Genomic DNA, 17264 nt, shown 5'->3' with positions numbered 1-17264 from the left:
TGTCCAACCAAAGAACCATCTCACCTTGCTAAATATTAAAGGGTAGATTTTTAAAAATTGCGCGATCGCGTACTTTTGTTCGCGCACCAGGCGCAAACAAAAGTACGCTGGATTTTATAAGATACGCGCGTATCTTATAAAATCCGGGGTCGGCGCGCGCAAGGGGGTGCACATTTGTGCAACCTGCGCGCGCCGAGCCCAGCGCGCGCTGCCTGTTCCTTCCGAGGCCGCTCCGATTTCGGAGCGGCCTCGGAGGGAACTTTCCTTCGCCCTTCCCCCACCTTCCCCTCCCTTCCCCTACCTAACCCACCCCCCCGGCCCTATCTAAACCCCCCCTTACCTTTATTCCACGATTTACGCCTGCGAAAAGCAGACGTAAATCTGCGCGCGCCGGCCAGCTGCCCCGCTCCGTGTTCCGGTCCCGGGGGCTGGTCCAGAGGCCGCGGCCACGCCCCCGGAATGCCCCCGGGCCGAAACCACGCCCACGTCGCCACCCCAAAACTCTGCGTCGCGCCCCCGAAACGCCGCATCATTCTGCCACGCCCCCCGACACGCCCCTTTAAAAAAAGAACCGGGACTTACGCGCGTCCCGGGGCTCTGCGCTTGCTGGCCTATGCAAAATAGGCGCGCGAGGGCCCTGCACGCGTAAATCCGGCTGGATTTACGCGCGCAGGGCATTTAAAATCCGCCCCTAAGTGCTTGTACACCTGATAGTTACCAGTACTTAATATTCATTTATTCCCTCTAAGTTGAATAGACCAATCCCCATTCAAAATGCAGATCTAAATGGAAATTGATCCCTTCACTGGCAGGCAAGGAGCCAATCCTTGGTAAGAACTTACTGGATGATGCATCAAGCTACATTAGTGCCATAACGCACGTTATATCGCATATACGGCCTGATTTTAAATGCCTGGTGCTCATAAAAAAAATGAGGGTTACCCGCGCAGCTGGGCCTTGTGCGTGCCGTGTGCATTTTTAAAGGGGCCCAGCCGGACACATATCCCTCGTTACATACACAAGAGCCGGGCCAAAGAAAAGGGGCAGTCTGGGGGGGTGGGGAGGGGTGGTCCAAGAGGCGGAGCTGGAGGTGGCCGGTATAGCGGCCATTTGCCGTTGTGCCGGCACGCAACTTACGCCAGCTCAGGAGTTGACGTAAGTTCTAAAACAAGAAAAAATATGCCTTCTAATGGGTCGGGGAGGAGAAGGGAAGAGGGAGGGAGAGTAGGTAGGGGGGTAGGAAAATTTCCTCCCTGTCCGCTCCTTAATTGGAGCAGACTGGGAGGGAACTGGGGGAGGCCTGATCTCGTCACCACTCATAAATTGCAATTTTCAACCCCCCTTGTGTACGCCGCTCCCGATTTTATAACATGCACGCACCAGCGCATGCATGTTATAAAATAGCGTGCGCACATGGATGTGCACGCGTATTTTTAAAAATTCTATCCCATATTGCGTGAAATCACCGCAGTAGAGCACTATTGCAGCAATATGTATGATGTAAGCACTATTTTGCATCTCCCTGACCGGATTTCTCATCCTATTGCAATGACCTGTGCATGCAAAGAAGGTCATTACTAGTCAATTTGATGTAAACATTTTATTGCAGCTGACTGAAATGGTAGTCAGCTGCGATAAAATAACACCTATTTGAAATGCATTACATGTGAAGTGGAATGCCTGGGACCCTAACGCAGGTCCCAGGGCTCCCACCTCATATTTAAAGCAGCAGAAAAAATAAAGGTCCTATGCAAACAAGGAGGTGGAGCAGGGCTCACCAGTTGAGGCGGCCCTGACTCCCCCAAAATGTTAATAAAAAAAAAAAGAACTGCATGGCGATGGCTCTCATTCCCTCTTCCCCAAAGTTAAAACAGAAAATGTGGCCCCAGCCACCCACTGCCATATCCCCCCCCCCCCCCTGAAAGTAAAAAATAAAAAAAAAGGCGCAGACCTGACCTTGCCCCAGCAATGTGATTGGGGTTGGGTCTGGAGATCAGACCCAGGCCATTTTGGCCGAGGTCCAATCCCTTGACCTTACGCCAGTCACATGGAAAATGGCGCTAACTGGGCCAGGTGTGAGGGTGCACCTGGCCCCTACGCTGGATCCTTTTAATGTTTCAGGGGTGGGGATGTGGGAGGAGGGTTGGAGTGGGAGGAAGGTGGCAAAGGAGGGCGGGGGCTCGGGATCCTTTTTTTTTTTTTTTACTTTTGGGCGATCTCTCACTTGGGGGGGTGAGGATATAGCAGTGGAGGGTTCTCTGTCACTTGGGTGGGGTATATGGCAGCAGGGGGCAGGGCTATCACTGCACAGTTCTTATTTTTTTAAAAAACATTTGGGGGGAGTCTGGTCCGCCTTGACTGGCAGCCCCTTGTTGAAATAGGGGTCAGAACTGACCCCCGCTCTACCTTACAGTTTGCACACAACTTTTTTTTTCGAGCCAGTGGCCCTTTAAGGCAGTGGAAGTTCCATGAGGTTGGAGCAGCCATCACACTAAAGGGCCGCTCTCCGGGTTCTTTTGTCCCGTGTTGTTTGGCCATGAGACAAAAGAACATGCCATACACCTGTGTTGCTTTTTCAGGGTAAGGGTCACAACTTCATGGCAACACCCCCCACGATAGTGGAACCCCTCCTGTGAAAAAATATCTCCGTTTACTGAAATCCAGAGGTTAGTTCTGAATGGGGATTAGTTTATTCACCCCAGAGTAAATAAATCAGCTGGGCATCTGGCACACTTTGTGGAGAGGGTGTGCTGGGGTGGGGGTTTGGGTGGAGATTTGGAGGTATGGTTGGTTGCTTTTGGCCATTATGTTTTATTTAACTTTTATGGGTGGGGGGATTGGCTGCCTCTCGCCACACCATTTTTTAAAAATCTTAGTTGATATTCAAAAGCCTAGTGGCTGGCAAAGTTTACCTGAATAAGGGCCATTGAATATCCAGGTAAAGTTGCTCAGATAAAATTATCCTGGTAATTCTACTTCTCGGCAGACTTTTGAATATGGACCTATACAGTATATATATGTGTGTGTATATTTATGTATATACATTTAAACATAGAGCAGAGTGTTGATGCATGAGAAGAAAAGCAGTGGGTATGATAAGAAGTAACAAGTCAAGAATGAAAAATTAGGAAAAGGCTGAAGATGACAGATAACAGAGAAGATAAAGGGGAGAAGACTGATGTGGGTTGGAGGTATAAAGAGAACAAGTGAAAATTACATTGGCAGAAGGGTATTTAAGAACATAAGAACTAGGTTGCCATACTGGGTCAGACGAAGGGTCCATCAAGCCTAGAAGCCTGTTTCCAACAGTTGCCAATCCAGGCTACAAGTACCTGGCAAGTACCCAAACACTAAGTAAATCCCATGCTACTGGTACAAGTGGCTATTCCCTAAGGGGTAGATTTTCAAAAAACGCGAATAGGCATACTTTTGCTGGCGCATCAGGCGCAAGCAAAAGTACACTGGATTTTAGTAGATACGCGCGGAGCCGCGCGTATCCTCTAAAATCATGGATCGGCGCGCGCAAGGCTATGAATTCTGTATAGCCGGCGCGCGCCGAGCCGCGCAGCCTACCCCCATTCCCTCCGAGGCCGCTCCGAAATCGGAGCGGCCTCGGAGGGAACTTCCTTTTGCCCTCCCCTCACCTTCCCCTCCCTTCCCCTACCTAACCCACCCACCCGGCCCTGTCTAAGCCCCCCCCCCTTACCTTTGTCGGAGGGAGGCGTAAATCCCCGCGCGCCAGCGGGCCGCTAGCGCGCCGGGACGCGACCACGCCCCCGGGCCGTAACCACGCCCCCGGGCCCGCCCCCGAAACGCTCCCGGCACGCCCCCTAAGCGCCGCGACGACCGGGCCCGCCCCCGACACGCCCCCCTCGGAGAACCCCGGGACTTACGCGAGTCCCGGGGTCTGCGTGCGCCGGTGAGCCTATGTAAAATAGGCTCACCGGCGCGCAGGGCCCTGCTCGCCTAAATCCGCCCAGATTTGGGCGGATTTAGGCGAGCAGGGCTCTTAAAATCCGCCCCTAAGTCAATTGATTAACAGCAGTTAATGGACTTCTCCAAGAACATATCCAAACTTTTTTTAAATCCAGCTACACTAACTGCACTAACCACATCCTCTGGCAAATTCCAGAGCTTAATTATGCTTTGAGTGAAAAAGAATTTTCTCTGATTAGTTTTAAATGTGCTACTTGCTAACTTCATGGAGTGCCCCCTAATCCTATTATCCGAAAGAGTAAAATAACAGTTTCACATCTACAAGTTCTAGATATCTCATGATTTTAAAGACCTCTATCATATCCACCCTCAGCGTCTTCTCCAAGTTGAACAGCCCTAACATCTTTAGCCTTTCCTCATAGGGGAGCTGTTCAGGTGGAGAAATATTCACCAGGCTATCAAGGTCTATGGCTCAAACAAGAAAACCTTGCTTGACAGGGTAATATGACTGCAAATGTGATGTGTGGGAAGAAAGTTTAGGAGATAAGAAATCTCTGTGGAAATGAGAAATTTATTTAGAATGAAACTAAAAGGAAGCGTTCTAAGGGTTAAACATTTCAGGAGATCTGGAAATTATCTAGCTAAAATGTGTTCACAAATTTGAAAAGGTCAAAAGCACAACAAGCATTTGCCACAGTGGCTAAATGGTGCTATGAAAAAGGCTGTAAGACATGTATTTTATATCAAATGTACTGTGCTAATGAAAATTCTTGGTTGCATACTTGCAATCATCAGTTCGCTGTCACCTCCCCCAGTTCACCCTAACCTTCCAGCACATAACCTTGAATCCCCACCACTTAACTCAGAACTCCCACACAAAAACTATAGACAAAAGACACATACAATTTCACATTCAGAACTTATTTAGCAGGTGTAAAAGCATAGAGACAAGTTTGGTAATGATTACACATATTCCACTTACAAAATACTTGTGCGTTAAATTCTAAACCCCATCCTGGAACATTCCTAAACCCACTACTATTTTGTTTTCTTTCAGTTTTACACACAACACTGCTAGGACGCACATACTTCTGTTTACATGTGTAAATGCTACTTACGTGTGTAGAGGGTAATTTTATAACAGCCATAATTTTCACAGCATTACACTTACCTTAACATAACATAAGTGTGCATATTTACTCCTGCTAGAGGTGTAAATGACCATGAAAACTTACAGTAAGGGGCAGATTTTCAAAGGGGTATGCACGTAAGATACACGCGTAACCCCCGAAAACCTGCCCCTGCGCGCGCCGAGCCTATCTTGCATAGGATCGGCGGCGCACGCAAGCCCCGGGACGCGCAAAAGTCCCGGGGCTTGCAAAAGGGGGTGTTCCAGAGGCGGGGCTGTGGGCGGGGTGCCAGCCCAGCATGTGCCGGGGGCGGGACAGAGGCCTCCGGCACAGCCGCCATGCCAGGGGATGGAGAGCCGGCGCGTAGGGCTGGGGGGTGGGTTAGATAGGGGAAGGGAGGGGAAGGTGGGGGGAGGAGGACGGAAAGTTAACTCTGAGGCCGCTCCGATTTCGGAGCGGCCTCGGAGGGAACGGAAGCAGGCTGCTCGGCTCGGCGCGCGCAAGTTGCACAGTTGTACACCCCCCCTGCGCGCGCTGACCCTGGGTTTTATAACATGTGCACGGCAGCACGCGCATGTTATAAAATCGGGCATAGATTTGTTCGCGCATATTTTTGCAAGTCAAAAGTTGACATATAAATGATTTTCCGCCCCCGGGAACACCTCTTTGCAATTCATGTAAGTACATGCAAAATTGCTTCCATATGTACTTTTACACTTACAGTCTCTGGGGTAATTTTCAAAAAGCCCATTAATACATATTAAATTGTGTTTTGTGTGTGTAAATACTTTTGAAAGTTGGGGGGTAATTTTCAATAGGATTTACTCATGTAAATGTAACTAATGAGGCAATTTTCAAAAGTCATTTACGTGTGTAACTCGTACTTACACGGGTAAATCCTATGAACAATTCAACGGCATATATTTATCAGTTTTCAAAAGCCCACTTACATACGTAAAGTGCATTTACACATGTAAAACCCATTTTGAAGCATGTGAATGCTTTTGAAATCAAACCCCATGCCTGAAACTTCCAATGTTGCACATGCAAAGATTTAGAAAATTGACCCCCGTATATACACAATGCTCTGTTTAATATTAGGAGCTACTAATCAGAAAAAAACACCTTGAGTCATTGTGGACAATACATTGAAATCCTCAGCTCAGTGTGCAGCTGTAGCAAAAAAAACCAAACAAATAGAATCTTAGAAATTATTCATAGTTTGACACTCTACCCCCTTTTACCCACCACCAAATTGAGTATTGTGTGCAGTTTTGATTGCTACATCACTAAAGAAGATATAAAAGAACTAGATAAGTTATAGAGAAGGCTAACAAAAATGATAAAGATGATGGAATGGCTCCCTTATGAGGAAAGGCTTCGGCTAGAGATTAGGTGACTGAGATCAAATAGGATAGAGGTTTATAATCATGAGTAGGGTGGAACAAGTTAATAGGAGACAGTTGTATTTGCTCTTTCAAATAGGACTAGGGGATGCTATGAAACTAGTAGCAGATTTAAAACAAATGTAAGAGGCTTTGTTTTTTTTAAGACAATGCACAATTCTAAGGAATTCTTAACAGGTAAATGGAGAAAGACCCTTAGGATATTGCCCATGTCTCTCTGCGATTAAAAATACATGCACTGCCAATAGCACACACACTTTTTCTGGCCTACTCTAGCCTCACCCCTGGATACTGTCCTTCTTTCCTCCTGTGGATAGTAAGCAGGGGGATGTTATTTTAATCACCATGCCTGCTTTCCACCACTTTTCACCACATACTTTGCACCTGCATTAGTCACCTGCAAATTATGGAGTGGGGGGAAATAAATATTGAGACAACCAAAAACAAAAAAGGTGGGATTCAAACAACTAAACTGTAATAGCTCTGGTCAAAATGAGCACAACTTATAGAAAGGTGTCAGCAAGCCTAATGGCATGTCATGCACTGAAGTGCTAGGATCGCCCGGACCTTTCATGAAAAGAAAAAATTAAAAAAATTTTTTTTAAAGCAATTAAAAGCATAAACAGTCCCAAGGGTTATCAAGCAGCAAACCCAACAACACGGCCAGTGTTTCACTGCAAAGCTTCCTCGGGGGTGAATTTAAATTAAAAATGCACTTGACTGTAAGCGTTCATAATGGGACATGTGTATGCTTTACTCTCTTTTGAGCTATTGAAAAAAAAAAGCATGGTTTGAGTGTTTATTTCAACTCCTAGAACTGATGCTCATAATTAGAAGAAAGGTTTTTGCATCTAGAAAGATAGCACATTGATTTCCTGGTGAAAATTGTGTAGTTCATTTTTGTGGCAAATTTTAACACCCTTCCCCCCCTCCGTGAAAATGTGTATAAAAGTATGCTCTCTTACACACTGTTGAATACTTTTCTATGGGCTAACCTTGACTAGGAAATACGCACATACTTTTGAAAATGCAGTTAGTCCCACAACCACACACCTTTGAGAATGTCACTTTTTTTTACCTGGCTGAAAGTAGGTGCATTGTAGAAGTCCATGAATGCTTTAAAGCTGGGTCGAGGGTGGACAATTTTCAAAATTTTTCCTTTTGCCCAAGTAATCTGAATTTACTCAGATAAAGAGCTTTTGAAAATTGCCCTGTTTATTTAGAAAAGCATTTAAGGTTAGCATCAACCAATCAGTGACTAGTTTCAGCTGGCAAGAGGGCTAAACAAAATTAATGTGATATCTAAACAGATGACAGCACATAATTTCGGACAAGTAAAATATATTTTTTAAGCAATTTCATATTCTCCTATTATCAGCCTTGACAGTGTCCCGTTAACTAGCAGCTTTCTTATTTTTGTCCTTCTGCGTGAGTATCAACTTTCTCGGTCTAGCAGCTAGTGGTTTACGAGTCTCATTTGCCATTGCTAGGTTCCAATTCTTGTTCAGGGATTGCAGCTGAACTTTCACCTTGGAGGAAGCCCAAGCCTACTAATGGCTACAAACTAGTATTGGAACTAGATTTAGAGAACTACATCATTCTAACTCAGTCACAACAGGCTACAGTGTACTTTCTTGAAATATGTTGAGAGAAAATTAGACAAACATTGGTGATTGTACATTTATTTCCTGAAAAAGCCAAATAGGAATATGAAAAGAGCCTTGCATGTGAGAAGAGAAAATGTCCTTCTGGATAATGAATAACCAAACACATTTTTTCTTTTCTGCAGGACAATTACAGAATTGCAGTGAAACAAATGGAAGACCTTAACTTGATGGAAAACATGGTTAGAAAGATGCAGGTGGGATTATTTGACTTAAGTCTAATTGATTTCTCAAAGTATTGTTATAGCAATAATTTAGAGCCTGATTCACTAAGGCCTTTCTTTCATTCTATATCTATGGGGAAAAAAGCATAAAAGTAAATTTTAAAAAGGACATGCCTATTTTTTAACATGTGCGAGTGGCGACGTGATTGGACCTTCCCTAACCCCCTAACCCACCTTCCTACCTTTTCCCCTCTCCTCCCCAACCCCTAATCCCCCTAACTCACCTAAATGTTTTTGTTTCCAAACTTACCTACTCTCACGAGCAGAAGTAAGTTTGCTAGTGAACATTTCCCCACCCTGCCCCACCCCTCCCCCACCATGCTCCTTTTTAAGAACCCGGCACTTCCACATGTACCGGGACATACACAAGTGGCCAGGCTGCTCTCAAATGCGCTCGGCGCATGCACGGCCCAGCCACGCACATATCTCCAGATATTGGCATGCACCAGGGAATTAAAATTAGGACGTTAATAGTTGGAGCAAGAATAGTAAAATGTTTTCGTTTACTTCAGATTTGTTTAAAGGATTTAAACACTCATCTTAACATTTACTGTTTTAAATCTGAGTAGGACAAGCCACTGTCACGCTGATGCTTATCAGAACCCTAGTCAGACATCACACTAATACATGTAAAATATGAGAATAGTGTGAATAGTGCAAGTGATCTCAGGAGAAGAAATATGCAAAAACAGGCAGGAACATGGCCATAACACCACATTTTATTGCAAGAGAATGCAAAACTATATTAAAAAGAAAACCATTTTCACCTAGAGAGAATTTTTAGAGTGTGCTGGAGAGGAGCACACAGTCATGGTACATGTGGGTATTAACAACAGGAAGTACAGGAGGAAATTTCTGGAAGTTAATTTAGGCTTTTAGGAAGGAGATTGAAATCCAGAATCACCAGGGTAGCTGTGACAAAATGGGGATTTTTGTGATTGTTGAGATTTCTTATTTTGCACTGAGACCTTTTTTGTTTTCCTAGTAGACCTTTCTCTTGCAGTCCTTGAATGGACAGGCAGGTGGCAGCCTAACTCCTGCTGTGCTCTGCAGTTTTTGGCAGATAGTACTAAACAGGTTGAGTTGACATGTTCCCCAAAGTGAGAATTAGAATACATATGTTCTCAGCTTCCACAAGATAGTGTAGTGTTGCAGAATTCTGTAGTATTATTAGTTAGGAAGCTGATGTCTTGGGCTTTCATTGGTTGTATTGTACCAGCCCCAGAGTGATCCAGCCCAGAATTTACCAGAACTTTCCAATCTTGGGTCAGAGTTCAGAGGATCCAGATCTTTGCCAAGGCCCTGTCCCAGCTCTACACATCATTGTGAGGACAGCCTCTGTTGAACCTCTCCAGCCACTGACCAAGTACAGTGAAATGTATCTAGTTAGCATTAACTATATAAATCCTCGTTACGTATTCATAGATTACATCTTTTTTTCTGTTTACTGTTCTTGCTATTTGTTAGTAATCTTTTTAGTTTGTTAGCTCTGACCTGTGAGTGATTGATAATCCCAGCATTTTTTTGCATTTGGTCTGTAGATGGATTTCTAGGAACTGTGTGACCATTGGGTTAACTGGGGGTCTCAATGTCCCTAGAAACCACTAGGAGATAGCTTGCATACAGACTACGGGGTACTTGCCCAGAGGCAAGTAGGAACTCATTGGCTGGTGGAAGACTGCCAGTGTATGGGCTTGTGCAGGCAGGACTGGGGAGTGCTTGACAGGACTTTTCAAGTGTCCACAGGGTTAACCTTGAGTGGATGTTAGGAGGCATTATATGCCAGTAGCATTCTCAGAAATGCTCCCAATCACATGCAAAGGACCAAAGAGATAGGCATAAATCTGGAATCTCAATGCGTGGTTTATACACGTGAATGGAGGAGGGCTTTAGATTTTGTTAGGTATGTTTTAGGGAAAGTCTTGCCTCACAAATCTCCTACATTTTTATGAAGGGGTGAATAAACGTGGACAAAGGGGAACCAGTAGATGTGGTGTAATTGGATTTTCAGAAGGCGTTTGACAAAGTCTCTCAAGAGAGGCTTCTAAGAAAATTAAAAAATCATGGGATAGGAGGCGATATCGTTTTGTGGATTGCAAACTGGTTAAAATATAGGAAACAAAGAGTAGCTCAGTTTTCACAGGAGTAAAAAAGATAAACAGTAGAGTGCCTCACGGATCTGTACTAGTACCGGTGCTGTTTCAATATATTTATAAATGATATAGAAAGGGGCACGATAAGTGAGGTACTTAAATTTGCAGATGACACAAAATTATGCAAAGTAATTAAATCTCAAGCGGATTGTGATAAATTGCAGGAGGACCTTGTGAGACTGGAAGATTGGGTGTCCAAATGGCAGATGAAATTTAATGTGGACAAGTGCAAGGTGGTGCATATAGGGAAAAAATAACCCTTGCTGGGGTGCACGATGTTAGGTTCCACATTAGGAGTTACCACCCAGGAAAGAGATCTAGGTGTCATAGTGGATAATACATTGAAATTGTCAGCTCAGTATGCTGTTGCAGTCAAAAAAGCAAAGAGAATGTTAAATATTATTAGGAAGTGAATGGCAAATAAAATAGTGGATGTCATAATGACTCTGTATTGCTCCATGGTGAGACTGCATCTTGAATACTGTGTTCAGTTCTGGTTGTAGCATCTCAAAAAAGATACAGTTGCACTGGAGAAAGTACAGAAAAGGACAACCAAAATGATAAAGGGGATGGAATGGCTCCCCTACGAGGAAAGGCTAAAGAGGTTAGGGCTGTTCAGCTCTGAGAAGAGACATGTGAGAGGGGATATGACAGAGGTCTACAAAATCATGAAAGGATTTGAACAGGTAAATGTGAATCTGTTATTTATTCTTTCGGATAATACAAGGACTAGTGGGCACTCCATGAAGTTAGCAAGTAACTCATTTAAAACAAATCACTCAGCGCATAATTAAGCTCCGCAATTCTTTGCCAGAGGATGTGGTTATGGCAGTTAGTGTAGCTGGATTTTAAAAAGGTTTGGATAAGTTCCTAGAGTAAAAGTCCATAAACTGCTATTAATCAATAAGGATTAGTAGCTTGGGTAGTTGCCAGGTACTTGTGACTTGGGTGGCCACTGTTGGACACAGGATAGTGGGCTTGTTGGACCCTTGGTTTGACCCAGTATGGCATATTTTATGAAAGGGGGAGCCTCTTCTGATGGGATAGGTTTCATGTTAACTAGAGTGGAATGAAGCTGCTGGTTCTAAATTAAAAAGGAGGTTGAGCAGCTTTTAAACTAGAGTATTGGGGAAAGCCTACAGTCACCCAGGAGTGCATGGTTCACATAGAGTTATCTTCAAAGTATACTCAAAATAGAAAAGTCAGAATTTCCTGATAGAGAGGAGGTATAAAAGCTGAGATAGCTCAGGTGGATTTAAATGAAGATCTGACTAATATCAGATGATTAAAAACTACTTAAATCCGCTACTAACAATAAGCAGGCTGTCAGTAGGGATTAAAAAACCCGCAGATGTTGCAGGTGTGGACCCTTAGGCCGAGGGGGAGTTGGCAGTACCTGCAGGGAGGAGCCCCACAGGTCCCCACCATTGACATGTGTAGCTGGCGGGAGCAGAGGGCCAGCTGGAGCTTCGCCAATACCAGCCCATGTTACCCTTAGGGTGAGCCCTCAGGTGCAGGGGCCAGCTGATCTTAGGTGCGGGTATCTGTGGAAAAGATCCGTTGGGTGGAAGTTGTTGCAGGCCAGCACGTAGGAAGAAATGGAAGTTCAGGCTATGGTCTGAGGCAGGCAGCAATCTCTCAGAGTCATGGTTCAGGCAGTGGTCTGGGCAGGCAGCATTCGATCAGAAGTGGAAGTGGGCAGTGGTTGGGGTCAGGTAGAGGTCAAACAGTGTTGAGGTCCAATTCGAGGTCAGACCAGAAGTTCAATCCAAACAATTCCAGAAGTCCGGTCCAAGGTCAAGCCAGAAGTCCAATCCAAGGAGATGAGGGACTCTGAAGAGGAGGAAGGAGAACGAGGAACCACTGGGGCAAGACGAGACACTGAAGACAGAAGAGGGAGAGATTGACCATGAAGACATGAACTCTGGAGACGACCAAATTGCCAGGGAATTACGAACAGGACACAGGAACAACACATAGCAGAAATCAGGAAGCAGGAACGCAGGCAAAGCAATTTTCCAGGAGGAGTCAACTTATTGACGAACCACTGGATGAGAGTCTGAGTCAGTCCTTTATAGGGCTGCTAAGTGATGTCATCAAGGAGCACCTCCGGCATTTTCCCGCCACTGGCCCTTTAAGTAAAGGGCGGTCATCACGCGCATGCCCTGTAGAGGGGCTTGTTCCCGAAATCTAGCAGTGTTCTGCCGCGCAGAGGAGGAGCGACTGTGGCGTGGCCCTTCGCCTCACTCGGGAGGGGATCCCATGTTAGGAAGCCAGCAAAGAGGAGGCAGCAGGCGCGATGGACGGCCACGCCTAACCGGAAGGCTGTGGAATAGGGCAGAGGTGTGAAGACGGCTGGCCTGGAGGTAAGGGCGGCAGGCCATGGGCGGGCCCGTGGTTCACCAAACGCAGCAGTATCCCCTGTTCTAGATCCCCTCCCTGAGGGTTTAGGTTTCTGGCATGAAATTCTCTTAGAAGATTCTTATCCAAGATGTTTGAGAGAAGCTCCCATATGTTCTCTTCTTGCCATATCCTTCCAAGGGGATTTGGTATTCCCATTTCTTACCCCTCCGCCTGACTTTCAGTACTTCTTTTACTTGAGAGGTAATGTCCTCCGATGAGAAAACGTTTTGAGGCTCCAGGGTTTTCCTGGAAAGCCATGAGAGTATTAAAGGTTTTAGAGGGAAAAATGGAAGATGTTGTGGATTTGCAACAATGTGGGCAACCGTAGCTGATAGGTTACTAGGTCGAGTTGTCGAACAACTGCAAATGGAGCAATGTACCGGGGGAAGAGTCGTATGGAAGGAACTCTAAGCCTAATGTGGCAGGTACTCAGCCCACACCTTCTTCCGGTTTAAATTTTGGAGTGGGGCTCGATGAATCTTTTGTCCCTTAGAGCATACAGTTGGTCTGTTCAGATTGGCCATTCCCCTGGGGGTGATATGCCGTCGTGAAGTCCAGGGTAACACCAAATTTCTTGCATAAGGAGCGCCAGTATCTGGTGGTGAATTGGGTTCCTCGATCTGAGATGATGTGTTTGGTTGGACAAAAAACTTGGTTCGTGAACAGGCGGGCCAAAACAGATGCTGAAGTGAGTCCAGGCAAAGGAACAGAGTGAGCCATTTTAGAGAAACAGTCAATTACGACCCAAATGATGGTGCAGCCATTAGAGAGAGGGAAGTCCACTATGAAATCGGTGGACAAATGGGTCCAGGGTTCCCTGGGTGCTGGCAACAGCTGTAACAGCCCCCAGGGTTGTGCCGACAAGGGTTTCTGTTGTGTGAAAGTGGGACAGGAGTCCATGTAGGCTTGGACTTCACATTGCATCTGAGGCCCCCAGTAGTATTTTTGGAGAAGGGTGAGCGTCCAAGCTCAAGCTTCTGCTACACAGAAGTCATGGGACCACTTTAATACCTTTTTGCGGAGTCTCCATGGGACAACTGTCTTCCCTGGTAGAACAGTCAGGGTGGTGGACAAGAGGACTCTAGCCAGATCAATGATGTGCTTGAGAGGTTCTGGGATGTCTTTCAACTGGAAGAACCAGGAAAGGGCAGTTGCCCGAACATTCTTGAGCGCCGGGCGATATCTCATCTCGAAATTAAAAATGGGCAAAGAATAGAGACCAGCGAGCTTGTCATATTCAAACGTTGGGAGTGCTAGAGGTGCATCAGATTTTTTTGATCAATGTAGATGGTTATGCAGTGTTGAGCACCCGCAAGCCAGTGGAGTTAATCCTCAAAGGCTAACTTAATTGCGAGGAGTTCCCTATCACCAATTTCATAATTGTGTTCAGTGGGGAGAATTTTTTCAAGAAGAAGGAACACAAATTCAGGGTGCCCTTGTTGAAGTGCTGACTCAGGACAGCCCCTACTCCCACCGAGGCAGCATTCACTTTGACGATGAAGGGGCATGTAGGGTCCAAGTGATGGAGACCTGGTTCTCGCAGGAAGGCATCGTTAAGGTCCTGGGAGGCCATCACAGCCTCAAGTGGCCAGATCTTGGCATTAGCTCCTTTTCACGTGAGGGCAGTGAGAGGAGTGGCAATCTTGGAGTAGTTAGCAATGAAATGTTTGTAATAGTTAGCAAAGCCTAGGAACCTTTGTAGAGCCCGCAACCTGCTTGGCTGGGGCTCGGTCCATGGTGAAGCCTTTACTGGAGACGATATACCCTAGAAAGGGAAGGCTTTCTTTCTCAAATAGACACTTCTCCAGTTTGACGTATAACTAGTTGTCCTGGAAGCATTGAAGGACTTGTGGACATCACGGCAGTGAGAGATGAGTTTCTTAGAAAAAATGAGAATATTGTCGAGGCACACCACGACATAGGTCTAAAGGAGGTCTCTGAAGATTTCGTTCATCATCTTTTGGAACACTGCCAGGGCATCACACAATCCAAATGGCATCATGAGGTACTCATAATGCCCATCTCTTGTGTTGAAGACCGTCTTCAAGTTCGTCGCTGGCATGGATACAGACCAAATTGAAAGCTCCTCAAAGGTCCAACTTGGTAAGACCTTGGTAAGAATTGCTCGATCGCCCTTGCAGGCGATCGAGCAATTCTGAGATTAAGGGCAGTGGTCCTTTATGGTAATTGCAATGAGGCCCCGATAATCGAGGCAGGGGCGGAATGTCCCATCTTTTTTGGAGACAAAGAAGAATCCTGTGTTTGCTGAAGACGTGGCTTGGCGGATGAATCCTCTGTCAAGGTTCTCACGGATGTACTCAGACATTGCCTTCGTCTCAGGAAGTGACAATGTGTATATCCTGCCACGAGGTGGATTGGCGAAAGTAACAGCTCAATTTCGCAGTCAAACTCCCTATGAGGGGATAAAGACTTTGCCTTCTTCTTGGAGAAGACGTCCTAGAAATCAGCTTATGTGGAGGATTGCCGGGCACCATGATTGCCATGGGAAAGCATGCTGGAACCTCCATTTTTTTCTAGACAAGAATTGTGGAAGTTGGGACCCCATTTGGAGAGCTGCAGGGAGGTCCAGTCGAACTGTGGGGAATGAAGTTGAAGCAAAAGTAGCCCCAGAACTATGGGATGAATTGCTTTGTCGATGACATGGAATGCAATGTGCTCGACATGCAGAGCGCCAATGCATAGGGTTACTGGTAACATAGTAAGTGTAATTCTACCAGGTAATGGGTTTCCATGAAAGGAGGAATTCACTAGTGGAATCTTCTTGGGGACGGTCGGAATGTGCAAGTGGTTCGCCAAGGCCTTCATAAGAAAATTCCCACCGGTGTCAATGAGAGCCAGGGTGGAGAAACTCAGATCTCCCATGGAGATAGTTACGGGGAGTGTCAGTTGGGAAATCAGAGTCATAAAGCCTAGGGTCAACCCCCTGCTGACCCTAGGCTCAGATGTTTCCCGGTCTGATCGGGCACTGTGCTTACATTGCCCCAAGCCACTACAGTAGAGGCATAGTCCCAACTGGCAACGCTGTAGGTGTTCCTCCGGGGATAGGTGTCCTCATCCCAGGTGCATAGATTCCTCAGTGTGCACCGCTGGAGGTGAGTTCAAAGAGGGTGAAGACAGTGACGGTGGTGAGCAGGAACCCATGGTGATGGGCCTCAGAGGCAGACGGAACTCCCGGGTACGCTCCTGGAGGCGGCGGGCTATCCTACAGGCCAGGTCAATGAGGCTCTCCAAGGAATTCAGGAGGTCCCGGGCTGCTAACTCATCCTTTATTTAAGATGAGAGCCCCTCAAGGATGATGGAGCACAGGCAGTCCTCCCACCAATTGAGTTCCATTGCCAAGGTCCAGAACTCTATTGCATAGTCAGTTAGGGAACGGTTCCCCAGAAGTATGTGGAGGAGATCCGCGCTGGATGTAGCCTGGTGGCCAGGATCATTAAAGACCGTCTTGAAGGTGGAAATAAATTGCTGGAGAACTTGCAGAATCGGGTCGGAACATTCCAAGAGAGGAGTTGCCCATGCTAGGGACTTGCCATCGAAATGGGACAGAATAAAGGCAGTCTCTATAGCATCTTCTGAGAATAGAGCTGGCTGGAGCAAGAAGCGCATTTAGCACTGATTAATAAAGCCCCCACATAATGGAGAGGTGCTGGCAAAGGAATAGGAGGCTGACTTCCAGCTGTTGGAGTGGTGGAAGTGCCACACGTGGCAGCGGTGCGGTGGGAATTGCCATAAACTCCAGCTGAGCATTGAGACGTTCCATGGAAGCTGCCAGAACCTCAAGGAAGCGCTGTTGTTCCTGGATCCTATGGGCCAAGCCCAGAATAGTCTGCAGGGCAGTGGCCTCTGCTGGGTCCATAGCCTCGGCAGTATGTTGCAGGTGTAGACCTTAGGCCGAAGGAGAGTTGGTGCTACCAGTGGGGAGGAGCCCCGCAGGTCCCCACCGATAGCTGGTGGAGCTGGAAGGAGCAGAGGCCCAACTGGAGCTTCGCCAATACCAGCCCATGTTCCCCTTAGGATGAGCCCTCGGGTGCTGGGGCCAGCTGGTCTTAGGTGCAAGTTGTTGCAGGCCAGCACGTAGGAAGAAGCGGCAGCAGGATCAGGTTCAGGCTGTGGTCTGAGGCAGGCAGCATTCTCGCAGAGTTGTGGTTCAGGCAGTGGTTTGGGCAGGCAGCGTTTGATGAGGAAACAGGCAGTGGTCAGGAGCAGGTGGATGTCAAACAGTGTCGAGGTCCAATCCAGGGTCAATCCAGAAGTTCAATCCAAACAATGCCAGAAGTCTCGTCTGAGGTCAAGCCAGAAGTCCAATCCAAGGAGACAAAAGACCAGG

At 46.5% G+C, this 17264-nt stretch overlaps 1 protein-coding gene across 4 annotated transcripts in view; it reads left to right on the top strand.

Annotated features, from left to right (window-relative positions):
- Positions 1-17264, top strand: part of FAM217A (family with sequence similarity 217 member A) — a 388133-nt gene that overhangs the window by 127293 nt on the left and 243576 nt on the right. For all 4 annotated transcript variants that reach the window (XM_029590574.1, XM_029590571.1, XM_029590572.1 and 1 more), the window contains one exon: positions 8262-8333. In XM_029590574.1, the coding sequence (XP_029446434.1) occupies positions 8262-8333 (72 nt within the window). The remainder of the gene's footprint in view (positions 1-8261; positions 8334-17264) is intronic.

Source organism: Rhinatrema bivittatum, chromosome 2 (assembly GCF_901001135.1).
Source record: "Rhinatrema bivittatum chromosome 2, aRhiBiv1.1, whole genome shotgun sequence".
Lineage (NCBI taxonomy): Eukaryota > Metazoa > Chordata > Amphibia > Gymnophiona > Rhinatrematidae > Rhinatrema > Rhinatrema bivittatum.
This window is presented reverse-complemented; position numbering and strand designations above follow the sequence as displayed.